A 26,485-nucleotide genomic window follows, 5' to 3' on the forward strand; every position below is an offset into this window, starting at 1 on the left:
ACACACACACACACACACACACACACACACACACACACACACAAAATAAATTAAACGGTACAAATTCGACACAGATCTGATTACAAAAAAAAAATAATAATTATAGTCAGCTGGATCTTTTTTTAATATAATCAGCTTTGATTACCTCACTGACGAATGTGAAACTTTTCGTGTAAGCATTTGAGAAAACTGCTAAGTCATGGACTGTCTTTGGAAGCGGGACGTCAATCACTCTGATGCCTATCTGCGCAGGCCGAACAGGTTAAAAGGCTTGTGCGTGACTTGTCATGCGAAGGTTCGCCGCCATCTCCACATACCTTCTCTGAATGCAGGCCACGCCCACCGTCACAGCTTTTACCTCCGCAGTCGTCCTCTGATTGGCTCGTTTGAAACGGCGCTTCCTCCCCACCTGTATCCCTCGAACAAGTGGGCAGTCTTCTCTTTCCGTCACCTGCTTATTTCCAAGCGACTTCCAGGAAAAGGAAAACACTGGACCGCCAGGCGCTGAGAGCTAATGAGTCTGAAGTGAGAACATCATCGCACTGTCGTGTTATTGGTGACTGACTACTTTGTGTGGAAGTTGGGAAGTCTTCTTTTGTCATGACTCAGAAAAGCAGAAAACTCTCAGTGGGCAGTTCGTGAGTATTTCTCGTTTTTTTTTTTTTTTTTTTTTTTTAAACAAACAAAAGAATGAATTAAATGTGAACTGTACTTATTGTATTGTTGCCAGGCTTTCGCGAGGCTTCTCGCCTTTTGTAAGGTCCGTCTTTTATGATGACGAATTGGTCCTTGGGTAGATATATGTGACCAGACTCTGCGTTGCTTGGTTTTTCAAAGTGAAACCAACCTCCAGGGATCCCTGCTGTTGCCCAGCGACGGCAGAATGACTAGCAATAACTCAGAGATGCAGCGCCGCAGAAGCACGCATACTTCTCGCACTTTATCGCGTTTTCTCACGTCACCACTTCAAGCTTCAACCTATTTACAAGGATTTTATGGGGTATATAGGCCGACTCAAAGTTGTGTGAAGGTGGAAAAATAAAAAGAAACAGGGTTTAATTAGTCGTTTATTTACATATAAAAAAAAAATCTATAAAGCTCCCTCTTTTGCTCTTTTGAGTTGCATTTCTACAGGCTTTTAGACACCGGCATCTTCGCTCGTTCTTCTTTGCAAAGGAGCTCGGATTGGATGGAGAGCATTGCAGTTTAATTCTACTGATCTAAGTGGACTTTGAAGAGGCCATTCTAGCATATGGACTACGTTTTCCCATTCCAAAGCCATTTCGCTGTGTCTCTTTTTGGGTTGTGATTCTGCCGGAAGGTGGACCTCTGCTCAGCTTGATGCTGCAAGCACATTTGTCTCATACTTTGCAGTCTTCATTTGACATTTGCTTATAGGCCAAAAAAGTGGTTGAAATTATTATTATTTTTTTTTTTTATTTGCTCTTAGCTTCACCGAGTACATGGCTAAGAGCTGACAGAAATTCTCACCTTAGGCCGTGAAACTCTGCAGCTCCTCCACAGTTGCAACAGCATGAGCAGGCACACACGAATTTGTAACGGCATGAGCAGCAAATGTTCTAACTTACTTGGGATATTGCTTCGTAAACTGACTTTGCTTTAAATTCTCCACAACTTCCACATCTTCACAATGCAGGTTGTTCGCTGATTTGCTGAAACAAGCCTGTGAGGGAATCACAGAACAGCTGAAGTTAAATTATAAACGGATAATCTCCGTTTACTAGGTTTTATATATGGACATGAGAGTAAAGTGGAGTGAATACTAATGCAAGTCGCACATTTCACTACTTTTATTATTATTTTTATTCAAACGGCATGTACGCTATTACTTCCTGTCCACACACATTCCCTCCTTTGTGTTGGTCTGTCACATAAAATCCCAATATAATAATTTGAACTTTGTGGAAATATGAAGGGGAGGGGGAATAAAATCAAAGGGTGTAAGTAGTTTTGCTCAGGGCTGTAATTTCGCTGCTGTGGCACTTCAAACACCTGCTGTGAAGAGCGGCGTTACCCGACAGGCGCATTACATTGGATTCATAGAAACGAAACAACTCTCCTTGTGCCTGTTTGCTGTTCATCCGTGCCTCCTGCAGAGCCGAACACGACTCTTTGTTGATGCTTTACAAGCCGTTTGTGTAAAACGAGCCGAATTCCTGTTTCTGTCCGAGACGGAACGATGAAGCTGAAGGTTTTAATGAAATGATGTTTGCTGTCAGCACACTGGAGCCGCTTTGATCCGCGCTGACGCCTCTAAAAATGCTGCGCCTCCAACTCTTGTTCCCATCAGCGATTTCATTTCTTTACCTTGTTTCGCATATATCGATCTGAGCCGTTGCAAGGCTCATTTAAAAAAGCTGGATCGTCCCTTTTGACGTTTTCCCCCCCCCCCCCCCCTGGACCAGAGTTGTGGACGAGCCCTCCCCTCTTCTCACGAGAAGAGGCAGCGTCAAGAAGTGCAGCCGGAGCCAGAGCCTGAATTTGGGGAATGTCGAACAGCAGCAGCAGCAGCAGCTGCAGGGCAGGCGGCTAATTCAAAGCTTCAGAATGGGCAACAGGTACCGTGCACAACGCATTCAGCACCACACGGACATCCAGAAAAGTTCCAGTTGAGAGAAAACATCACACTTATTCTGAGATTGTGCGGCGATGCCGTCCATCCAAATGAAACGAAACTGTTTGTGACTTCAGGGACCAGGCCACAGCAGGAGATTGTCTCAGCAGATCGGATGTGCTCACCATCACTCCTGTAAGTCAGATTCATACTTTCCTTATCGCCTCAGTGTGTTGTTCCCTTTTTCTTTGCACGTGAAGTAAATATGTAAACTTGTAGCATCCCCCCTTTTTAAAGCCATAAAGAGTTATGACCCAGATATGTAGCTTGAATTGAGATTTACACTTTGTGATATCTGTGAAAGCTTGTGTTGTCAAGAAATGTTAAGATTTTCCATCACATGTCAGGCCCAGTTATTTTATGTTTCGTCTCAATGCAACCTTTATCTTCCAACGTTTTCTGTTGGGATTTTATTTGACAGACGACCACAAAGTATATTATAATATTTTAAGGCGTTAAAAAAAACAAAAACAACTTCTCATCAGTCTGAAACCTGAACAGGAAAATCTTGTAGTAATCAGGGTGGAGCATAATTGGGTGCTACATAGAGATAATCAGATAATATTCTATAAATTTAAAAAATAAATTTATTTTCAAATGACAATAGTGACACTTTAATTAAAATTGAAGTAATATATTGGATTGTAGGGGGAGGAAAAAGAAATACAATAAATGCTAAATTGATATATGACATTATAACATACCTGCAAGAACTGTTTATGAAAAAGGCCCAGTTATTTAAACCAAAACAAATTCTCACATTTTATTGCCATCACAAAAAGACCCTGTATACGAGTTTAACTTTAGGCAGAACGCATTTAGCAAATTTGATTGACTTTCTTTATGGTTGCTCATGCATTCATCCTATTTTAAATGTCATGTTTTTTTGTTTATTTATTTATTTTTTTTGCACAGATTTATTTTGTCGGTGAGCCTTGTAGTCGCCACTGAGTGGCAAACGATCGTTTTCCCTCCAGTTCCCTTTTTTTTTGCACTAACTGACGCTTGCAGGTGGGAGTAGCTCTGAAAAAGCAGACGCTTCAGTAAGTTTGCCAATCTGGAAATTTCAGACATTAATTGAGCGTCGACAGTGACTGTCTGACTGACCCCAGACTGACTTTGCTGCTCGCTGGTTGGTATAGGAGACGATGTGAAGCAGTTTCCAGACAAGATGAACTCCATTTTCTGAAAAATGCTTTAGGAGCGGGACATTTTGAAGACTTGCTTTCACGGCATGACGTCCCAGGAATGTGCATCAGTACCATAGGATCTCCAAAGGGGAAAAATAAATAAATAAATCAGGAACAGCCTCAAAGATACTCGCACGTGGCCCCACATGTTTTAGATACACCTGCTCCAACACACCTGTATCAATTGAATAAATGACCTAAATCAGATGCTGTCAAGTGACGCACAGGCTTGTTATTCAGTAACTAATAGAAAGGAACTAATGTTAGTCATCATTATTTGTTCATTCTGATGTCAAATATTAGACTGGGTCTATAAACTTCCCTGACGGTTTCAAAAACCTTATCTGGATAATATATATATATATATATATATATATATATATATATATATATATATATATAATATGTGTGTGTGTGTATATTCACGTCATTCACAAAAGTTGAACTAAATTGAATTGTTCTAAAGTTCCTATTTCTTAAAAAAAACAAAGAAACATAGAAAAACAAATAATTAATTTGGATCTTAAATGGTAGATTTCAAATTTTTCATATATGATGTCAGTGTCAAAATATAAGAATGACACAGGAGGAAAAAAGGCACTATATTGGCCCAGTGGGTTGTATTAAGCTTAATCTAGTAGGAATAAAAATGGGAGTGTCATCCCCTATTTATGTCATTTTAAGATTAAGTTAGGTATTTTAGGCAAGCCCCCGCTTTTTAGTTTAACCTATGTGATTTTCTCCGTCTGCAGCAGGCTGCTGCATTCATCGCTGCGTGAAAACAATAAAAGATAATTGCTTTTATTATCTAAAAATGGTAATCCCTCAAGTGTTGGCAGTGATCTCAAATGTGTGCTACTTTTCAAGTTTAAAGGACTTTCTTCCCAGAAAGATGGCACGTCCTCTGTCATCGGCTGCGATCGCACTAGTGTTGCCGTTGCTCCCGAGCCGAGTATTTGTTACTTCCGATCCGAGTCCAACTTTGTGTCGAAAGGAAAAGGTTCTCGGTTAAACTGCTCAACATCCACACATCTGAACAGCTGTTTGTGTTCCTCCACAGAGCTGCATAAAGTACATCAAAACCTTCCACAAACTGTTTCCAGAGATCCCAGCGGAGGAGAGGCTGACGCACAGTGAGTGTTCTCGCAATCAAAAAGTCTGTTGCTCATTTACGGCGATCGATTATGGAAAACCACTTCACGTCCTGACTTTTGTTCCAATTATCTCCGCTGTCTTACTTTTCCAATCGCCGGACCTCCGGATGTGCTCGATTGCCAAAATGTCCTGCGGAGCCGCAAGCTCCTCGCGTGGATAAATGATTCAGCAGATGTGCTCATGTTTCCCCCCGGTGACCCTCTTTTTTTTTTTTTTTTTTATGCGCTTCTGTTGTTGCAGCGTTTACCTGTTCCTTGCAGAGGGAGGTCCTGTATCACGGAAAACTCTTTGTTTCAGAGAACAACGTGTGCTTCTACTCGTCTGTGCTCCTGAAAGAGACCAAGGTAATTCGCTTTGGTGCATTTTTGACGTGTAACAAGAACGTCAGAGAAAAGTCAAAAATGTGACGAAAAGCCAAATAAGTTTCACGTACAAACTCGGTCGGTAAATTTAAATCTTATTGAAAATTCCACTTATTTCGTTAGATATGTTCACTGAGTGAAACACATTAATAATATAGGTCAATCACACACAGACTGATGTTTCTGCCGGTTTTGATGATTTTCCACTTGCAGCGAATGAAAACATAATGTTTATGATTAGAATATTACATCAGACCAATAAAAAACCTTTTTAGTACAGATGGACTTAACTGAAAGCATGTTTAATACCTTCATATAGGCTGTTATTTTCAAAAAGTACGTTTAATCTGACTAATGAGATTTATAGAGAAGAAAATCCTAATTTAATGAGCATGAAAATATGTTCTCTTTTACTGGAAGTGGAGCATTTCAGGTTTTTAAAGAAGTCTCCGACTTTAGCTTTATTCGTCCACAGAATTCGCTTTCGTCTTCTGTAGTCGGACAGCCCAACATAAAAGTTCAGATTTTTTTTCTTTCTTCTTTTTATCATGTGGAGGTGACGCCTGTGACGTGCGAAGTTGTGTATGCCCCGCTCTGCTGTTGGAGTTTTTGTGTAAAATAAAATTTGTTGTATAAATAAAATTGGGGGGAAAATGCAGCAGTTTTCCCTCCCCAATTTTAGGAAGGTTTTAAAGTGGCCTAGTTAAAGTTGGAATCAAAACAAATTGATGCTTCAATTTAAAACGAATGACACGCTTGGCAAAAGAAGAGTGAGCATGATAGTCGGTTGTCACAAATATTTGACACAACCAGTTACTAGATTTTGGGCTCAATTAGCTTTTCACTTTTTTCACAGGTTTTTTTTTTTTTTTTAAAGAATCATCATTTTATAACCAGGCATCATTATGTGTTTACTCAGCTCATCTTTGTCTCATATTTGCTGAAAAACAGAAGAAGTTTGTAAGCGGTCAAATCATATTTGTAACTCTTTCGCCATCTTCAGTGGATATAAATCCCGATTAGCTGGAAGCTAAAGCTAACAGGTAGAGCAGCTAAGACCTCCTCTACTTTCCTAAAACAACAAACTAAGAAAAACACATAACAGATCTACTTCAGGGTATTGAATGCTATTTTGTGAACCTTTTAAACCGTCACTTCCATCATTCCAACAAATCAGTGCGTGATGATATTTCAGGGAATCCAAACAACGAAAACCTTTTCTATTTTACCCAAAGGTGTTTCGCCTTCGCTGGATAAATACACCAGTTAGGTGCATGACTCAAATGTAGCACAGCGTCCAGAACTGACCTGCTCTTTTTTTTTTTTAATACAGGTGGTGATTGCTATTTCCAGTGTGAAGGAGATAAAGAAACACAACCCAACCCTGTCTATGCTGTCCGTGCTAACATCTGGCGGAGAGAAGGTCAGGCTCCTCCACTGGCGCTTTTTAGACCGGCACAGTGTTTGGTATTCCATGCAGATCGCTTCGGGGGTCGCCTGAGCAAAGGCGGCGGCGTTGTTGCGGAGCTGAAGCAACGTATTCCAGATATGATTACGCTTGAAACCGATAAAGTTGCCATTACTGGGACTTCGGTGCCTTTTGTAATTGGCGACGAAAGCCAATCAGCATGTTTAACAGAACACCTATGAGTTGTTTTGCGCAGTTTGAGCTTGAGATGCATCAGGTGAGACTTGTTCCCTCCAGGAACTGAAATTTATGGCCTGACTCTGTTATCTCCCTCAGTTTTGGCTCCAGCTAATAATAATAATAATTAAAAAAAAAAATCTATGAAAATCAAACATTGAAACAGTAGTGGGGGAAGAAGGGAAGACGGAAATTAATGCTAATTCTGCAGAGCAAACCCTATGCCACGCTTTGGCCCAAATTTAACCCTTTCTCTTCTCTTTCAGTATTTGTTTGCATCAGTGAGGAACTATAGTGCCTGTTGCAAACTCCTCCAAAGCCTCTGCTGTCAGCCTCAGGTAAATGAAACGTTCTCCCATTTGGTGAGCAAAAGCAAACTTCAGATTTTTAACAGTTTTTTTGTTTTTTTTTTGTTTTTGTTTTTAACGGTTGCATTAGGAGAGCAGCCCAAGCAGCAGCCCTTACCTGTCCTCTGCAGAGTTTGAGCATGATCCGGTGAGTCTGCGTCTCAGGAGACTTTTATAGGCGGCGCGAATCCAGAAGCAAACAAAAAAAAAAAACGACTCTCAGCCTCCGCAAATCTTTTTGCCCACAGACCTCCAGCTTCTCCAGTTTAGAGGACAGTTTAGAGAACAACGATCTCAACCACAGCGTTTCTCCGTTCGACGGTGGAGGTAAAGAGGCCGATCTGAACTGCAGTAGAGAGCATGTCGACGTCGCCGCAGCGAATAACGACGCATTTGTGTCTCCTCCGCAGCTGACGGCACATGCAAGACCGCGCAGGGAGGCGGTTTCACAAATGAAAATGGCAGAGGTGAGAAAACCCGAGTAACGACTCCTGACTTGTTGATGTGTTTACATTTTTATTGATGCTTTCGTTTTTTTTAAATGTTTTATTTATTTATTTTTTTTCTTGTTAGCCGGGTCGTGGATCTGGAGGTTCCTTGAGAAAGTTACGCTTTTATTGTTCTTCAGAGAAGTTCTGAGTCTAAGAGTCGTCTTCCATGTCTTCCTGGTCCTGTGAGTAACACCGCACAAGTCTGCTAAAGCCGAGCCAAACTTTCTCGGTTTGTTTGAAAAGCCATCCGTCTCCTGGCTCTCGCTCTGTTCAGTTCGGTCCGTGTTCAGCTGCTTTACTGAGGCAAAATAAAACCCACATCCTTATCTAAGCTGAATGTAAATAAAGCGGCTGAAAATCTAACTCTGTCACAAGTTGTCCAGTCAGCAGATAGTTTAAGTACGGCAGCCAATTGTGTGGAATGAATTACACTCATTTCATTCACAAACTTCAATGTAGGATTTTATGTGGGACACAAAGTAACACCACACAATTGGTGAGAATAGTCATTCAAACTAAGTGAAGTTTGAAGGTGATGCTAAATTGTACTGAAGGTCAACCAGACTAACGGTGGCAGAACAGATATTTATGCCAGACTTAGATTTATACAAAAACAATTGAAAACCATGTGTCCATTCCTGCTATTTCAGTCTTGCACTGCTTTGTTTTGATCTGTAACCTAAAGGCCTAATAAAATACAACATGTCAGATCAAAGGGTATAAATATTTTCCCACCTCCATCAGCGAAAGTTTTTTTTTTTTTTTTTTTTGCTGACTACTGCACATTTCTAACTGAGTGTGCGTCATGGAGGACTCAGACATTTGGCCTTTTAACTAAAGAAGTCCAGTTCTTCCGTAAGAACAAACTTTAGATACTTTAATCACAGAGGACAGTGATGTGATTGAGGCTCTGTAATGCGGACTCTTGCAGAAAACAATCTTTTGACAAACGTTTTTGAGTTTGGAAATGTTAAAACATACACACCCGTGCTGCCACGTCAACTTTCTGAACGTGCCGTGATTTTTCCTTGTGCGCCACAAAGATGGATGTAACTGATATCTTATTGTTGGTAAAATCAGCACTCTATGATCTCACGCCTTTAACCCTGAGAGTGAAAGCACAGCTTGGGGTTGTAACTTGTGGAACGCGAAGCTTGCATTCATGTAATGCCTTCCTTCCTTCCTTCCTTTTTTTTTTTATTTGTTTGTTTTTCTCGCAGGATGTTGTTGCTGCTCTTGGTGTCCGGCTACATCGGGCTGAGGATCACCGCTCTGGAGGAGCAGCTGAGCTCTCTAGGAGCCCTGACCGATCTGTTTTCGCACTACGCAGAGTGAGTGAAGTCGCGCAAACAAACCCGCATGGTGGAAGTCGGTTAAGGAGTGTGTGTGCGTGTGTGTGTGTGGGAAAAAAGTGAGACGTCTCAAACCGGTTTTCAAACAATTAGCTACTGCTGATCGCAGCTAGATAGGGGAGAAGTGGCCATACTTGTTCGTGCCAGGAGTCAGAAGGAGAGAAAAGTGATTGCATACCAGGATGTATTGTCTGTATTTTTTGTGCTGAAACAACAGGGAGGAATTAAAAACTTTTTGAAATCTCGACAGTAAATCTTGTCTCAGAACATCCACCTTTGTTTGTAAACTTAAGCATTCAGATCTACGTTTGCCAGAGTTAGATTTGAAGTCAGATTTTAGCAATAAAATGTTACTTTATTAAATAAAATCAATTTAGCATTATTTTAAAAAGCTACAATGTAACCAACTTTTATTAAGTTGCTTATAAGTGTGTTTTGATTAGGCTAAATATTAATTTCACTCCTCCTCTATCTTCAGCTCACTTTTCGTCCTCGTCTTGTTTTTCCCACCAGGTACCAGGAAACATAAACACCCGGAACAAAGACATCTCGACAGTAACGCATACTGACTTTTGTACATAATGTATATTTAAATGGAACATGTATAATATTTCTTTTTTCCAGTATTGCACACAAATACTTTTCACAACAGAAAGTAAACTCCTGTTTAAAGTTGATGTTCTACAGCTAATCTTAAAGGTACAACTGGATTCTCTTTACCCAGAAATACATAGGATTCTGTATCAGGGTTTCTAAAAGTTGCCTCCACAAATTTCTGTCATACAACTGCTAAAATTAACCCCGTACTGCTACCAACCCAATCCTTGAAATGTGCGGAATATACCTGAGTGTGTAGTATGACCTTGGCTTCATTAAGACCCAAAGCGTTTAACGGTGCATTATTCACAACAGACAATGTAGCGGTTCGTTTCCTTTTATTTAACTGACAGTACAGTTTTGACAGGAGTAACTTAGTGCTGCCCTTCCCCCACTTGTTGCTGTACTGTGGCTAAAAGATGGTGCTTTTATTAAGGTGTGTGGTTTTCAAAAATGCAGCTGGGAAATTCACAATAAATCAGTCGACAGGCAGATGCCAAAGGTAATAAAATCAGTGAGGTACAGTTAATAGTTAACTTCTATAACTGCATAGTCCACTGAGATTATTGGTAACTAAACTTAACAGGTCTTTGCTTAAATCTATTTATCAAAAATAATGTTATGCATATTATAACTGTAGAATTGTTATTCTAGTGGCTATGTTTGTTGCACCAAATAATAGATCACATTCACATTTATATTTGGTGTTTTTTTCTTTCTTTCTTTCTTTAAAGTAAATGCTATAAAACTATATTAGCTTTACTCAAGTTGGAGGTCTGTGTAGGAATCCCAAACTGGTGCATGCCTTTCCAGTCTGCATGTGAGGAACAACCCAGCGCCAGAAGCTAACAGAACTATGTGGAGACAACTAGCGCACCTTGGCAGTGATTTTTGATGTGTTTTTTTTGGATCAGCTATTTTTTTTGCAAATATAAGAACAGACTCAGTCTCATAACTCAGCCGGAATATAAACTCGCTAGGTCTTTATTTTTAAGCCTCACACCCGATGGTGGTGTTTTTTATTGTACCTTTCAAGTTGATGTACTTCAGCCTGTTAATGACAGCATCTGACCACCAGAGGGCAGTAAGCCACTACAGATTTATTAAACCCGGGGTAGCAATGGCGTCCGATTTTTCTTTTGCGACCTTACGTTTACCCCCAAAAAAACAATACGAAGAAACCAAAACCATCTTCAGATTCTTTAAACATTAATAAAAAGGGTCAAATTTTAGGTTTTGATTTACTGTTGGCAAATTGTGTTTTTCACAAATGAATTTTCTGGCACCAATTGTAATCTGTGTAAAATATGTGCTCTGACAGTATAAATTTAATGCATAACTTAAAGCTGATTTCTTTACCTGAAACTTACTGTTTTTACAAGAATCCCTAACATTTTCATTCATTACTTCCAACATGGCAGCAGTCTTAAACGCACAAATATTTGCCTACCTTTGTAACTGCATAGTTTGTGCAATAAATTTTAATTTATGGATTGTAAATAATAAAAAATCACCCAAATTCATGTTTTTGTATGTAAGTGATTTTATTTTGTTGTCCATAAAAAGGTCAAGATTCAGTCCCATGAATTCATTTCATTACATCATATTTTCAGTTCAAAAAAAGCAACATAAAATTACAAATTATAATACAAAGAAAAGAACAGGTAAGTACAGTAACCATATAAACAGTCTACTAATAGGTTCTACATCCCCCCCTCCCCCACATCGGACCCGGTCAATCTCTAGCACAAAAAAAAAAGAAATAAAAAAAATCAACATTACATCAGTTAGTATCAGCATTAAAAAATTCAGATAAACATCCTTTTTTTTTTCTTTTTTTTTTTGGAGTTTTAATGTTTCAACGCCATGAATTCACCTTTATCCTCACATTAACACAAGATTATGCTCCATCCCATCATTTGCTCTGCAAAACACAACAGACATGCATACAGTTTTTTTACTGCTTATCCCCCCACCCTCCCCAATCAATGAACATTCAAGGCCAAAGGATACAATATATCAACCATAGTGGTGCATCGATAAACGGTACGTTTCCAACCCAGATTCTCCAAACCAGTGAGGTCTCCCTGGTTTCCCCATTCCGGTAGAAAACTGAGGACAAATTTTACTTCAAGAGAGCGAGAGAGACAGACTTTTTTACTCTCTCAAATTCTTCTGACGACTCAGTTTCTGAGTTTGAGAATGCAACAGATTTCCATTGCTCAAACATCACATACGCAAAGCACAGGATGAGAACGGAAGAAGAAGAAAAGAGAAATACCCCTGTTCGAGCAGACAGGAGGTGAGTGGCGGTTCAGAAAACGTCTTCTGCTGCTTCCCGAGACCCACGCGCACTCCCAAAATGGAGCAATCAGGTCAGCGCCGGTTAAATGTTCCCTTTGATACAATGCGGCCACAATCGCTGAAATTGATGGATCTCCTGTGCGGCAAACGCCTTGTACTACAGCAGGTCTGCACACGGGACCTGCTGGTACTTCTTCACCCAGGAAAACCTGTATCCATGATGCTTTTCTCCTTTAGAACACAGTCAATGATAATGAAAAGACACGGACGTACATTTTATACCCTTGTTACACTTTGGATGCTTTATACAATAGTGCTGAACTTAAGACCTGCTTTTTCATGCTAGATCAGATATAAATATATATATAAATGTGTAAATACATATAGTGTGTGTGTGTGTTTGTGTATGCATGTCGATGTGCAAAGGTGTGTGTGTGTGTGTGTGTGTGTGCGTACGTGTGGTGGAACCTGCACCACAACAACAGTGACGAGGCTCAGGTATGGCTTGTGTCAGACATTGCAGTGTGCTGCCAGCCACAAGAAGAGCTTCTGTACATTTAGGGCCAGAGATGGAAACAAAAACAGGAAGGTACAGGAAGCTATATTCCATTCTGGCACCTCATCTGAATCACATTATCAGTCTCAACATCACGAAGTATGATTATGAAACAATCAACTCAGGAAAAATTACATCGAAGCTAAAATTCGCCTAGCGAATATGCTGCTGCGGCGGTGGCGGCTAGAAACGGATGAATGCTAACCGGCAAAATTCAGGTTACGCGCAACATCGGAATAAAAACGGATGTAATTCGTGTTGGTTTGTTGGAGCAGACGGCAGCTGTTGGAGTCAACTTTTATCAAAGCATCAAGCTCCAAAGGTCTCAACTTTTTAGCCTCGCTTCTGACCGAAGGCCAAAACATTTAATTACGTTTGTTTCAATTCTCAAGAGGCGTCTCACTCAAGAGGCAGCTAGACAGTTTCCAGCAAAGCTTAGAAAAAGAAATGGAAAAAAAAAACAATGGCTCTCTCCAAAAATTAAAACATTTACAGTGCCATTCAGACGTTGACATGACTACTATAATGCATGATTTTCTGATTTATTTTAGACTTAATTATGCATCTGAACCATTTTCCCAGGGTGGAAGGATTATACAACGCAACTTCACTTTTTCAAATCACAAAACACATCAGGTGCTCAAATATGTCCTTACACTTTGGACAAATGCCTTAGCAAGTTAGAAATTTCACACTTTTTGTAGCTGCGGTTCTGACTGAATATTTGAAACACTTTAAATTTAATTAGTTTGTCTGCTCCAAGCAGTCAGCTGTGGATGAAAGGAAATTCACTGGGGTGTGGAAGCTGCTGAAACACCAGTATCAACGTCCAGTGAACCGAGTTTAATATCAGCAAGGACTGAGAGGCAGCGGAGCGAGGAAGAGCTGCTCCAAAACCTGAAACCTGCAGTTGGCCACAAAGTCAAGCCAAAGGTTTTATGGTGAAGGGAGACAATGACCCAATCGAGAAGATACAAGTAGGTCAGTGAGGCTTTCAAACATAAAACTATATTTAACCAACGAAGGGTGGAGGCAGCATCATGCTGAGAGGTCAATTCTGCTGACAGCAGTACAGGAACAATAAAAAAAAAAAAAAAGATGGAGGACTGCCTCCAAATTACTCAACTCAAACCAATAGACACATGATTGGGTTTTCAACAGGAACGATGATCCCAAATATAAATAGAAACTGGTTTTTAAGTTGACCAACATCAAGCTTTTGGAATATGCTGGAAAAACTGCTGGACCATCTTTAAAAGCTGGATCCGTGTTCAGATATTCAGGCAGGATTCTGCCACAAACATGTTAGAGCTTCCTGAAACTTGTGCGGCTTGCCTTCAACTTACTACGAGACATATATCCAAATATCAGTAAGGATGCATTTAAAGTTTGTGTCGATTAAAGAAAATCCAAAAGAAATGTAAATCCCCAAGTTCGTTTTTTTTTTTTTTTTTTTAAGAAAAAAGTGACAAAGTTGCATCTTGTTCCATTCCACCCAATAAACAAGAACACTAAAATAACTCGCACGTCATTATAGCCTTTCAATCACAGCAACCTCTCTGCTGCGTCACCTCGTTGCGGTCTTATGAGGTGCTACTTTCTTTACCGCTTCTTGTTCAGGAGCAGCCACTTCCTGGAGTGTCTGCAAACGTCTCTTTAAATCTTTCCGCGCGCCCACTCTGAGTTTACACGATAAAATGACAAAGCAGACTTGCACTTAAAAAAAAAAAAAAAAATCCCGAGAAAATTAAAACTTTTTTTTTTTTTTTTTTGGAATGGGAAATCTAATTTATTCCCCTGAAACACGTTTCTGCTACTTAGTGGAAAGTTTAGGACATGGAAGTTGGCCTTTTGAGAATTAATAACGAGGGAAAGTATGAGACACTCTGTAGCCACGCAAGCTGTGAAAAGATTTCAGGCTACAACAAGAGGACTGGAGACAGATCACCCCCAAACCACACATTAAGTAGGTTAGTGTTAGCTGGAGAAAAACTTGGGAATGCCCTGGCAGTCAGATTGATGTCCATTAAAAAGATAAACAAGTAGTGGAGACGGGGGGGGATACATGCTTGATCAGTATTTGTCCACTGGAAAAGAGAACTAGTCAAACTGTGGAGGTATTCTTCATTATTATACATAAATCACATGATTAAAAAACAAAAAAGAAACATCAATATTGATGTCCTCATTAGCCTTCCACTACTCTAGGTTTCCAAGTCATCAGGATGTCCTTCATTTCTACACACATTCACTCACGCATACCAATGTGTGCACACAGATCCAGAGAAGTTTGAACGCACACACAATCACACACACACACAATCACAGCATACTCACCAACACCACTTCAGAATTACATCTGTGTGCCTTTGTGGACAAAAAAAAAAATAAAATAAAAAATCTCTCGCTTATCAATTGAATTAAGTCGACGTGTTTTAAAGCTGCAATTCCACGTCGCCCTACGACGCTTGCAGCTCTGAAATGACTTCACCAGTTCTGTAGTGTTTCACCAACACTGTACAAATGTATAAAGCTAATGACGTTTTAAAAAATTTCTTTTTTTTTTGTCACCTTTAAAAACAGGAAACACAACGTCGGTCGTGTTTGTGTTGAACCTGCAGGTGTGCTGCTTCAAAAAGACACACAGATGTGACCAAAAATCACTCACGCGTTCATCGCAAACACGCTTCCACACACCCACATACACAGTGTCATAGATACAAACACGTAGAGGCTGCTTGTTTCTCAGGCGTGCTGCGCAGCCAGGTCCTGGTTGATGAAGCGCCGTAGCCTCTCCAAGTACTGACTGTAAAGCTCGATGTCGTTGTGGCCGGCCCCCTCCACCCACAGGGGCTCCACGGCCTTGGGACAGCGCTCGAACAGGGCGAGGCCGTGGGAGAAGTCGATCACCTCGTCTTCTGTACCGTGAATGATGAGCACTGGAGACGGGATCTTGGAAACCTTCTCGATGCTGGAAGAGATTTATGGATTTCAGTCACGTTTTAATGCAAGAGCCGTAATGTCACACATGCAATGCGTCTCGAGTGCATCGGATTACGTCTGTAAGAATTTTGTGGATTCTTCTCCAGTAAAAAAACAAAAAAAAAACTGAGTATTCAGAAAGTATCAAGCATAAAAATCATCAAGAAATGGTCCTACAATATATGCCGGGGTAAAAAATAATTAAACAGATGCAGTCAACGCTCATTATCTAACTCAAATACAACCTTGTTTCCAAAAGACTGTTTTGGAGCCTCAATGGGAAAAACATGCCAATCTATCGTCTATTTATTTAATTAAAAACAAACAATTCTAACCTTGATGCAGGTTTTTTTTTTTTCTTTCAGGCCGTTACTTCATCTCTAGCAACATTCACCACATGTCAAAATTAATATACATTTAAAAGTTTTTCTTAAAAGAGGACTCGCACAGAATAAAAAACGTGTTGCTTTTTTGAGTCTGATAGAACAAAATTGTTTCATTTAAAGTCATTACTAAACTCCTAAAATATGACAAAGCATGCCATTTCCTTTAGCTTTTCTTTCTTATTTTTGAAAGAAACGGGGGAATAAGGAATAAACTGAAAGTTGATTTCAGTCTGACAAATGAAAAATAGCTAACTTTTTGTCTTCCTCCTTCAGTAAAAGCGTCAACACCAAAGAGTGTTGTCTCAGACTGCTGCCTCGTTTTCGCTGAGCAGTACGACACGAGTCTATGTTAGTATTTTACTTTCTGACTGATGCTTTTTGCTTCACTACTGAAAAATGTAAAATTGTTTTTTGTTTTTTTTCTTGACAAAAAAAAAAAAAGAAAAAATCTTAACTGATTGTTTTGACCAAAATAATAATAATTTAACTAAGTTTCTAACTGGACTAGAACAATTAGTTTACTTGACAGGATGCCAAAGATGCCGTTAAGCCTGCAGGGAATCTTCTCGACTCGATATAGATTTTAGCAACTGCGTTGCGTTTTGAAATTTTATTCATGAGTTGCTTTTTTGGGAAATTTCATATTTATGCCCGAGGCGAGGAACTTACTTGGGGAACGCATCAAAGCAGTAAGTTTTCTTTGTGTCAGGGAAGGCCACCCTCATGCCGGAGGTGAGAGGAGAATGAAGGACCACCGCAGCGCACTCGAACCTCGATGCCAAGTCTACTGTGGGCACTGTGCCAATGCTCTGTCCGTACAGGATGATATTTTCAGGGCTGATGCCATACCTGTGAAACAAGCCAATAAATTACAGAACAAAACAGAAAAACGACCTGAACAAAACTTTTTTTTTTTTTTTAATAATGTGGTCGACAAATACTTTCACAAATACCAAGTTTTGCAATTTAAACATATTATAATCAACACAGTGCGTGATGAGTGTTAAAGTGCTTCACATAATAAATTTCCACGAGTGAGAAAAGCAACAAACTATTCCTCCCGACAGTTAATTGTGATATTACCTTTTAATGTCTTGATTTGCACTGAGATTTTAAAGGGAAAATTCCTACTATACTTAATTACGCTTTGCAATTTGCCCTTTAAGGCTTTATGTCATGTTAAATTTACACAGTTCTTTTCTAAAATAAAAATAAAAAGAATTATTGAGTCGCAGTTTTAGTTATTTTGAAACTAGGATAAGGTCCTAAGAGCTTTATAATATCGTTTTTGTTTAATGCAGTAGTTAGAAATGCACAGATTGAGCTTTTCAAGCCAATATTGATTACTATTTTTTTAAGCCTGAGCTGCCCACGGTCCTGACTGATTTTTTTTTTGTTTTGTTTTGTTTGTTTTGTTTCAAAATATATGACACAGAATAGAGTCAACTGGAATTTCAAGTTCAGCGGATGTTCCTCTTGTTTCACCAAATGGGATTTAAGGAAAATCCAGTACAAATATTGTAGGCTGTGAGCTTAACCCAATCTCAATGTTTCATTCCTTTATTTCATCTACAGACCTCACAAAATAAATTTGGTTACTCAATACTAACAATTCATACTGAACTGCATCATGTTATTGGTTCCGTTTTTATATTTGTACTTTTTAGTAGCTTTACTTGTGTACTAGCGTATTGAAATTGTAAAAAATTTCACAAAATAATTAAATTTCTCTCTCATAACGTCTTTACAAGAGAAAGTGTCTGTATTTATTATTCCATACATATATGTAGTTTATTGCTGTTCAAATAACAGCAGTGATGGGCTTAGTATTTTAATATTTCAGCCTCATCAGGCAGGCATTTGTAACAATAACATATTAAACTCTTTGCCTATTAATTTCTTTATAATAGTGTGGAGCACTGACAGTCATTTGGATCTAAATTACTAATTTTATTGGCATCTTAATTACTCATAATTATACATAGCCAAAACCATACTCCTACTGTACAACAAAACTATAAATATCTTATAATAAAGAGTTACTGCAACTATCTGGTAACTGGTCTAACTTAAAAATGAGCCACTGTTAAAAAAAATAAAATAAAGAGCCAGCTAAATTAAAATGAATCTTGCCTCCTTACCGAGAGCGCAGGGCATGCCACGCAGCATCGATGTCTGCGTAAAGGTTCTTCTCAGATGGCTTGCCGGTACTAACGCCATAGCCTGAGTAGTCGTAGGAGAAGATGTTGCAGTTGATGCGGGTGCCCAAGCCGATGTAGAAGCTGCTCATCTGACCCAGGTCTACGGCGTTGCCATGCGAGAACAACACTGTGAACCTGAGGGACGGACAGGGAAGAGAAGGATGGGAGTTAGTGGAGCACAAAGACTGGAAACTCGAACCTGAAATTTGTTGTACAACGCTGGTGGCTTGCCAACAGGTTTATGAAGCGCACGTCTGAGCGTCGACAGTCTCACAGTGGTGATTCATGTCTCACCTGGCGTTGGGAGCACAGCGTATGTACATGCATCCAACCCTGTTCCCTCGGCTAGATCTGGTCAGGAACACGTCGGTCACATCCAGTTCTCTCTGCGAATACTGGAACTCGGCCCTTTCTGTGAGGTGCAACTTCCACCTGCCTTCAGGCCCAGCGATGCTGCTGCTGGTGGTGGCAGCGCCACCACTGCTGCCGCCTCCTCCTCCTCCTCCTCCTCCTCCACTGCCACCGCCACCTCCTCCACCGCCTCCTCTGTCTGATCCACCAGCGTTACCCAGCCGCGAACGCAGTCCCGGCGCTCCGAGTGACGGGGGAGCAGCTCCAGAGTTGGCGGCAGACACGGTTGTTGCTCCAGATCCGGGATCTGGGTCGGGGAGCAAAGCATAAGTGGGCTCTGGAGGGAGAAAAGCCAGTTTGGCTGCAATGCGGCTGGGACAGGGGGGGCAGCAAAAGAGGCAACAAAGCTCTCGTATGGACAGGCCGTTCATCTTCTGGCACAAATCTGAAGAGGAGAGACAGCGAATTAGTAAAAAATATTAAAACGTATGAAAAACAAAATTATTTAAAACTAGTTCACACGTTTTGTTTTTTTTTGACTGATATTCGAAAATTTCTTCTTGACAACTGTATAACATTTACATAAGAAGCTGAATAAGCAGTTGCTTTAGTGTTCACATAAAATAGAGTTTCATCTACATAGCAATGAATGCAACTCCATGGCAGGCGGTGAATGACCTTACATGGAGAAGTTTCTATAAAACGGATCCAAGGAATCACCCCAGAGGAACTCCACAACTAACTGAGCAATAATGCGACTTAGCATTACCTATGCAAACATGCTCCATTTTGTCTGTGAGGTCGGCTCAATATTTGCGATGTGGGATGACTCAAACAAAAAAAAAAAAATGCTGCAAAAATATTTTTTAAACGCATTGTTTTGAGTCTTTAAAACAATCCATTGTGTATTCAATAAAAACAAATCTGAATCAGTTCATTTAGAATAAGTGAAGGGAAAAAAAAAGATGATTAGAACACTGAGCAGAGAAAAGAGCAGGAAAGGTTTATATCCAGCTATAGATCTACATGAACCTTTTACTGTGTTTCGTTGGGTTCTGGAGCTTTTCTTGTGAGGAAAAGCCACAAGAAAAAGCAACAATAAAAAGATGGCCACTCGCTTTACTCAAAGTGCAACAAAAGCTCACCACTGAATGCCAATTAATTCTAACTTGACAGAGATGGAAAAACATCTGCGTATATCTGTATCTCGGAAGGAGAGTGGAGATAGAAAATATTGAAGCAATTTTATAGAGAGATGGTCATTTTACAAGAAATAGAAGTAGTGCAATAAAAGAAATGTGGGGTCAATGTTATGCTCAAAGTTTCATAAAACTGCTTATGATTTTTATTTTCTCCAGATCAAGAATCCAGCTGACAAATTACCAAATTATAAGTAAATAACTTTTATAATTTGCACCTTTAGATACAAGTCTAGGACTAACAATGAGTCAAGAGTTTAAAAGCCAGTGCCTGTTGGCAATCGAAAAGCTGATAAATCTAATAAAGTTGCAAAGAGAGTCGTTTGCTTAAAAAAAGAAACACATTTACAAAATATGTTGCTTGAAAAAAGTAATTTAACACAGAAGCAAGATATCAGTTATTCAGAATGTGTGGTGTCAAATATCTGAAGCATAAAATAGCAACACTGTAAACGTGGTTTTGATGTTTAAGGTGAACAAGACAAGCCTAAAAATACAAAAAAAAAAAAGAATTTAGCAAATGACTCCCAACACTTTATTACTTTTTACATTAATTTTTAAAAATGTACCCAAAGAAATATTACTCTGGATAATCTGATCATCCGAGTCCAACAAAGTCATAATCTGAGAAAGCAATAATCAGCATGACATGTGTCATGATGTTTTTTAGTCTGATATAGAGGCGTATAAAGATATACAGCTAAGCCAAACAAAAGAGCAGCACTATTATTCTTGACAGGATTTTGGACTCTCACAAATGCATTAATGCGATTAACAGCTTCTCTAAAAGTGTGCTCTGCAGAAAAGGGAGACTACAGCAGAAGAAGAGCAATCTAAACTAAGGTTGATCACTGTGGATGTCGCGACAACGATTGACAACTTTGGATTTGCTCTGAAGTCCAAAGCCCGGCTCTGCTGACACCTTTAGAGACAGGACTTACTCAAATCCCTGTTCACATTCAGACTACTGCTACACAACATTATAAACCATCCAGGTCTGGAGGGTCCTGAGGACACTAGAAATGTAATTTATTGTTGGCATGAAAAATTTCTTACGGTAATAAATATTTGGGTTTATCATGAGAAAAGTCTGAAAACCCCAAAAGTTGACAGTGCTGTCAAAATAGGTGGGTTTTTTAAAATGTTGGTTACATGAGAGTATCGATTAATGTGAAAATATTTACTGATGCAATTATTGTTGTGTGGTGTAGTGATGAAAGTCACTTCTCTTCATGCAACAGGCCTCCTGGAAAGCCATTTTGAAATGGGATTCCAGTATTTTGGGGGTTTGTGTGGCTCTGAGTGCAGAAACATGTAGTCACAGCTACACAGTGGCCTAAACAAATAAAATACTAGAAATAGGTTCTAAATATATATTGTATTTTTATTATTTAAAAAAAAAATGCCACAAAATTGGGTGATAAGATTTCAAATCCATGTTGCCTATCCCTAATCCAGGTTAAGTGTGATGAAGCATAAGAGTTCCCAGACTGAACTGAGAATGCACAACTCCTCCATGGTGACTGGTAGTCGCAGCGTACTAGACATTGGTAAGTACTTCGATTGGTAATCAAAATATGAAACAGCCTTGTGCTAAGGCAAGGGCTACTAGCCAGGATCACCTAACCAACCAATGGCAACAAAGCATCAATACTAAAACTAAAAAAGTTAAAAATAAAAATAAAAAACACATAATGCATAGCTCCAAGGAGGAATAAGTACACACACCTCCAAATTGCACCAATTATCAGGTTGCTTTTACACGGCAAAAGGTTGTGAGCTTTTCAGGCTGAGGTTCAAATGTAAACGTTGGGTTATAAAGATTTGAAGGAATCCTGTGATTTTCATATGACCTGTATTAACCGAGGGCAAAGGGGGGAGCTTCAATTGTAAAAATCCAAACTCTGGCTGGAAGTAAGCATTCTGATTCATCATTATAGGAAAGTTTCTGATAAATAATAAAGTAAATAAACATATCCCTTAACCCTTTTGGAAAAACTTTAAATCTAAAAGGAACATTTTTTTTTGCAACAGCACAAAACTCTCCTTAATATGCAAAATAAATTGAATTGATGTTTTTTTGCACATGATTGACAAAACACTCCTCCACAGGAGTCGATAAAAAGCAAAACCTCACGATAATTATTTTCACTGATCTTATTCGTTGCAGGTCTTTCTATCAAGTATGTGCACCAGTGTGTACAGATACACTTGTGCTTCCAATAAAGCATCTGCAGAGAAATCTGGCATGTTGTCATCCGACCCACTGGAAAAGCAGCCTACCACAATGACACATTTATCACCGACTATGAAATATTAGTAATAACCACGGGGACACAGGATGCCACAAGATATTGGACAATAGAGAGGAGAGAGGGAGATGGAGAAAGGCTTTTTATTAGACTCTATTGATTTAACACATGGTCCCTGACAGAAATGACAACATAAACAACATTTAGAAGTCAAAATGCTTCTCTCACAACTTCTCAGTCTCGCACTTTTCCCACTTAGTGACACACAACTGTTTTATTATGCTCATTAGCTCATGTTTGCTCAGCAACACTTAATTAATTACAGAACACATTAATCACTGCAAATGGGGAAAAAGACAAATGAACTAAATTTAGTTTAATGAGGATAAAATAAATTCTAGATGCAAAATATTATGTTCTGTTTTCCCGATTAACGACAGACCTGTGTAGTCACAAAAGTCACTTCAACCTAACCTGTCGGACAACAAGTAGTAGCTGGAAAGAGGCTACAAAGCCACACAAGTAATGAATTTCTATAAGAAAAAAATTAACTATTAGGGTTCATTTGAGTGAGCCATTATAACGCCCAGGAGGAGGACGAGATGTAGCATCATTTTAGGCTTCAATCTAAACTACTTGGCTCTTTCGCTTGTTTGTCTTAAAGACAAAATAAAATATCTGGATTTATTCGAGTCCAATGAAATCACAACCTCGAGGTTCTCCGTTGATGAATGACACAGCAAATGACATCGGAGTGTCGCCCACAGCTCCTGCACGCTCCACCCACATTCCTGCCCATATTTACTCATGACCTGGTCAGAGTCAACTTAAACGTTAACTAGCTACAGTAAGACCTGACATGAAGAAGAAGGGGCTAAACATAGCGGTGGTGGTGAGAGGCCGAGAACAAAATTATGAGATTTTCATCAAGAAGCTGCGACAACGAAGGCCGATTTTGACACGTTGGCACGACGACCATGCTGGGCCTTTTAGTGAAGGAATCTGCCAACACAAAGTCTCTGTCTGGTACTTTAATAAAATAAATGCCATGTTTATACTTAAACTAATGAGCCCTACAGTTTTATGAAAACATTTTGGATTACATGTCCTACATTATTATTGTAATAGTGCCCTCCTTAATTCACTCACCATTGGTGTTCCTTTCAATGGAGTTGACGTTTTTTGTTAGGATCAAATATTGTCAACGATCAGAAGTTTCTACAGGACAAAGCTGCAGTCTTCAATGCACTTCCAATTTGCTCCCGCTAAAAGTTTTTATCATGCAAAGCAGTTTGTTTTAATGTTAACGCTACCTTACTTACTGTCTGCTTTGATACACTTGTAGGTAGATCGGCTTGTAGCGTGTTTATATTTAGTGTTTCAAAGCTATTTTATTCCTTAATGCTTTGCTTCAGATTGTGTCAATTTTAATAAAAGGCAAAGATTTTTTTTTCTTTTAAACTTTACTCCTTTCACCAGTATAATAAGAAAAGAGAGCCTCAAAAGTTTCTCAGAAGAAAACAATCACCAAAATTTGATATTTTAATCGAAATATTAAAGTTTAGGCCGGAGAAGAGCCTGAAGTTTGATCTCGCAAAAGTAATTTGATGTTTAGAAGTTGCAATATGTTAGAATAGCGCATTGTCTAACGTTCTACAAAGGTAACACCTAAATCACATGGTGTTGGGTCACATTAATTGTTTTGAAACAAAACAAGTAAGCATTGTTAAAATGTTAGAATGTCATTTTTTTGTACCAGGTTCTGCAGAACCATCCTGCAAATGTAATACAATGTAGATCTGCCACATTTTCATTCTCAATATAGAGCAGCAGCAAAAATATAACTGGCATCAATGTTCCAGTGTTGTAAATTGAGAAAAAAAATGTGTGTTCTAAGCTTTAAGACTACACAAAAAAGAACTAAAGAAAAATAAGTTAGGGAGGAATTGATCCAACACCAGAGTGTAGGCGGCAGTGATTTAAGAGGCACACGTTGCCTGCCAAGAAATTAGCACACCAAGATAAATAAAATATCCAAACCCAAAAAAATTCTTTGCGTTTGCTCCTTTTGCTCAGATACGCAACCATATTCACTTATATGGTTTTTGTACCTTTAAGGATACCTATATATCATTTGCAATCAATTTTGTCGTCCCAGTTAACATAGCAAGGGTTTGCTGTTGAATTTTTGGTCTGACAATCTCCTGCTATATTTTTCTGAAAAGGGGTGGATTTATTCATTTATTTTTTTTAACGGATCAAATACTCTTTAAAGCAGAGGTAACAAAGTCCAGTATCAATACAGCAACTTTTAGATGCATCCCTTCTCCAGCACACCTGAGTCAAATTAACTGCTGATTAACAGATCTCTGCAGAGCTAAATGGATCCTGGTGGGGGATTTCAGGCAAGTCAGAGCTGTGATTCATCGAAAAGCGACAGAATGATAGCTCTCGATGACTGAACTTGAGCACACGCGCTCTAAGAGTCAACATTTCCTAAATAAACCAGTCCACCACTCAATCATATGCTAAAGTAGCCTGTGCTAGATCCAATTTTTGTCTTAATTTTAAGTATTTATCCATAATCTTTAGATTAAAAAAAATAAAATAAAAGCAGGACGCATTTTATGTTGAGAACAATATTTTATGTTGTTTTTAATAATAAATCTGAACATTTTACACATTTCAGTGTCCTCAGGTTTCAGTGTCCTCAGGTTTCAGTGTCCTCATAAGTTACCCAAGAATTTTAACTTTTAAAACAACCTTAACCTTTCAACCTACACAGATGATCCTCTTATTAATAACATATATATATATATATTTGTCCAGATAAATAACTTACTTTTCTATACTATCCTTTTGAAAAGGTTACCAACATACCACATACCTGTATTTAGAAATCCTTTTTTGTTGAAGTTAACTGGAAAAGCTCTGCACCAATGTCTTGCAGTCTCTTCGGTGAGCCAGCCAGATCCTAGTCAAAGTAAAATGATTTCGTTGAAATTGAACAGTGCACTAATTACGAACAAACAATCAGACAACCTACACCTTCTTGTATTCCAGTCTAATTTTATAGTAAACTACACGTTTAAAAACCCTTAAAATCACAGATCACACATGTGAGTTTATTTTAAGGACTCGATATAACAAGGATTACTTCTACGAATGCTCCAAAGACAGCAAATTGTTGGTCTCTATGAACAATAGGCAATAAATTGCATGACATCAGATGCTATTGACAAGGGTAAACAGGGATAATACTCACAGCACTATCTCAGCAAAAACACAGACTCACTGGCATGCTAATGAAATCTGCTTTAAACATGATATAAAGCGTTGGATTTGGTCCGTAATATTAGGATATACAGGCGAGGAGAAAGCCAACACGACAGAAGTCAAACTAATCACCGGAACCTCTGTATTTAGCAGCCAAATCCATCCATCACTACCGCTAGCAGGTTGCCCAGCTAGCGGCGGCTGCTGCTGCTAGCTCGTTAGCTTGGCCGTCTGAAAGCGACCTACATACCGATTCACAGCAGGGCGATAGGCGGGATGGAGAGGTCCTATATGTACTCAGAAGCAGCGTAGGACTACGAAAATCCTTCTTGTGTCTTGACATGGATGGACTTACTCAAGTGTACCAACCAGTTGTCGGTGGCAAGCTAGCTGAAATTCATGGCTACCAGATTTTTTTTTTTTTACTACTGCCCGACTTCATCCGGAAGTGACGTAAGAGCGTCAAATCCTCATTCAACCAGGCAACAAAGCTACATATCAAAACTAAACTAAATAGGTATATATTGTAAGTATTTTTTTTTCATATATACTGCTTACTAAGAAGAAGAAACATCAAATACGTTCTTATATATTTTTTTCTCTCATGCAGTTTAGCGCTGTTTACCCTTTATGACAAATATCATTCCAAAGCAATACAAACCGGGTTCTGTGACTTTAAACATTTCATTACGTACTAAAAGATGTACACGGGAGACGACGCTTCCCAGATTCTGAGTAATGGGGAATGGGCAATGTGACTCGCCACCCCAGGCATCTTATTGGGTTGGACAGCACTTAAGTGGGGTTGATATTGTGTGTAAAGTGTAAGTTTTGTGTATGCAAAGCGTATATTTTGTAAAAAAAAAAAAAAAACATGTACATGAAGATATCATAACTGGCTACTGATTTAAAACGTTCAGCCTGTTGCTAAATAAAAGGGGTATTTTGCTGTTTTTGAGTTAATCTGCACAGTATTTGACTATCTCGTGAGCCTGTTTTAGGGTGTGCATGTCAACCCCTGAACAATCAAAAAAGACCTTGTGAAGATGTTGGCTGAAGCTTTCAGTAGATTGTCATTGTCCATATCCCTTATGCTGACATGGGCTGAAAGGCTACTCAACAATAAAAAAAAATCCATTACACCAAAGGAACATAAAAAAAAGCCTAATTACAGTTTGCAAATACACATTGAGACAAAGACCGC

The 26,485-nt window shown here is 39.1% G+C and overlaps 2 protein-coding genes across 7 annotated transcripts; one reads left to right on the plus strand and one right to left on the minus strand.

The window, feature by feature from the left end:
- On the minus strand, positions 1–25,731 carry abhd17aa (abhydrolase domain containing 17A, depalmitoylase a). Of its 4 annotated transcripts, none has more exons than XM_015038958.1 (7): positions 25,532–25,731; positions 24,893–24,979; positions 18,498–18,999; positions 18,144–18,338; positions 16,672–16,851; positions 15,332–15,605; positions 1–24 (listed from the first exon to the last, which is right to left on the minus strand). In XM_015038958.1, the coding sequence occupies exons 3-6, from the start codon at positions 18,983–18,985 to the stop codon at positions 15,380–15,382; spliced, it is 1,089 nt and encodes a 362-aa protein (XP_014894444.1). In that variant the 5' UTR covers positions 18,986–18,999; positions 24,893–24,979; positions 25,532–25,731; the 3' UTR covers positions 1–24; positions 15,332–15,379. The 4 variants fall into 4 exon arrangements, 3 of the variants coding, with proteins under 3 accessions (XP_014894444.1, XP_014894443.1, XP_014894446.1); XR_001425815.1 differs by having other exon boundaries at positions 13–43; positions 15,325–15,605; XM_015038957.1 differs by lacking the exon at positions 1–24 and having other exon boundaries at positions 11,595–15,605.
- LOC106951424 (GRAM domain-containing protein 3-like) lies at positions 229–11,109 on the plus strand. 3 transcript variants are annotated; one of them, XM_015038961.1, is made up of 13 exons: positions 444–638; positions 2,427–2,579; positions 2,713–2,770; positions 4,886–4,958; positions 5,221–5,324; positions 6,676–6,765; positions 7,254–7,325; positions 7,426–7,482; positions 7,583–7,661; positions 7,745–7,801; positions 7,908–8,007; positions 9,046–9,156; positions 9,691–11,109. In XM_015038961.1, exons 1-13 carry the CDS (start codon positions 601–603, stop codon positions 9,704–9,706), a joined length of 1,008 nt encoding a protein of 335 aa, XP_014894447.1. In that variant the 5' UTR covers positions 444–600; the 3' UTR covers positions 9,707–11,109. The 3 variants fall into 3 exon arrangements, with proteins under 3 accessions (XP_014894449.1, XP_014894447.1, XP_014894448.1); XM_015038962.1 differs by having other exon boundaries at positions 500–525; XM_015038963.1 differs by lacking the exon at positions 9,691–11,109 and having other exon boundaries at positions 229–638; positions 7,745–7,815; positions 9,046–9,135.
- Positions 25,732–26,485: the final 754 nt, after the last annotated feature.

Source organism: Poecilia latipinna, unplaced genomic scaffold, assembly GCF_001443285.1.
Source record: "Poecilia latipinna isolate Pla-1442-1.1 unplaced genomic scaffold, P_latipinna-1.0 Scaffold459, whole genome shotgun sequence".
NCBI lineage: Eukaryota > Metazoa > Chordata > Actinopteri > Cyprinodontiformes > Poeciliidae > Poecilia > Poecilia latipinna.

Bases quoted from the DNA above. Each gene is read 5' to 3' on its own strand.
- LOC106951424 (XM_015038961.1), top strand. From the start codon at position 601: ATGACTCAGAAAAGCAGAAAACTCTCAGTGGGCAGTTC. The intron at 639-2,426 runs GTGAGTATTTCT...CCCCTGGACCAG, and splicing joins AAACTCTCAGTGGGCAGTTC to AGTTGTGGACGAGCCCTCCC. The intron at 5,325-6,675 runs GTAATTCGCTTT...TTTTTAATACAG, and splicing joins TGCTCCTGAAAGAGACCAAG to GTGGTGATTGCTATTTCCAG.
- abhd17aa (XM_015038958.1), bottom strand. From the start codon at position 18,985: ATGAACGGCCTGTCCATACGAGAGCTTTGTTGCCTCTTTTGCTGCCCC. The intron at 16,852-18,143 runs GTAAGGAGGCAA...CTTGTTTCACAG, and splicing joins TGGCATGCCCTGCGCTCTCG to GTATGGCATCAGCCCTGAAA. The intron at 15,606-16,671 runs GTAAGTTCCTCG...AATCTCTTCCAG, and splicing joins TGCTTTGATGCGTTCCCCAA to CATCGAGAAGGTTTCCAAGA.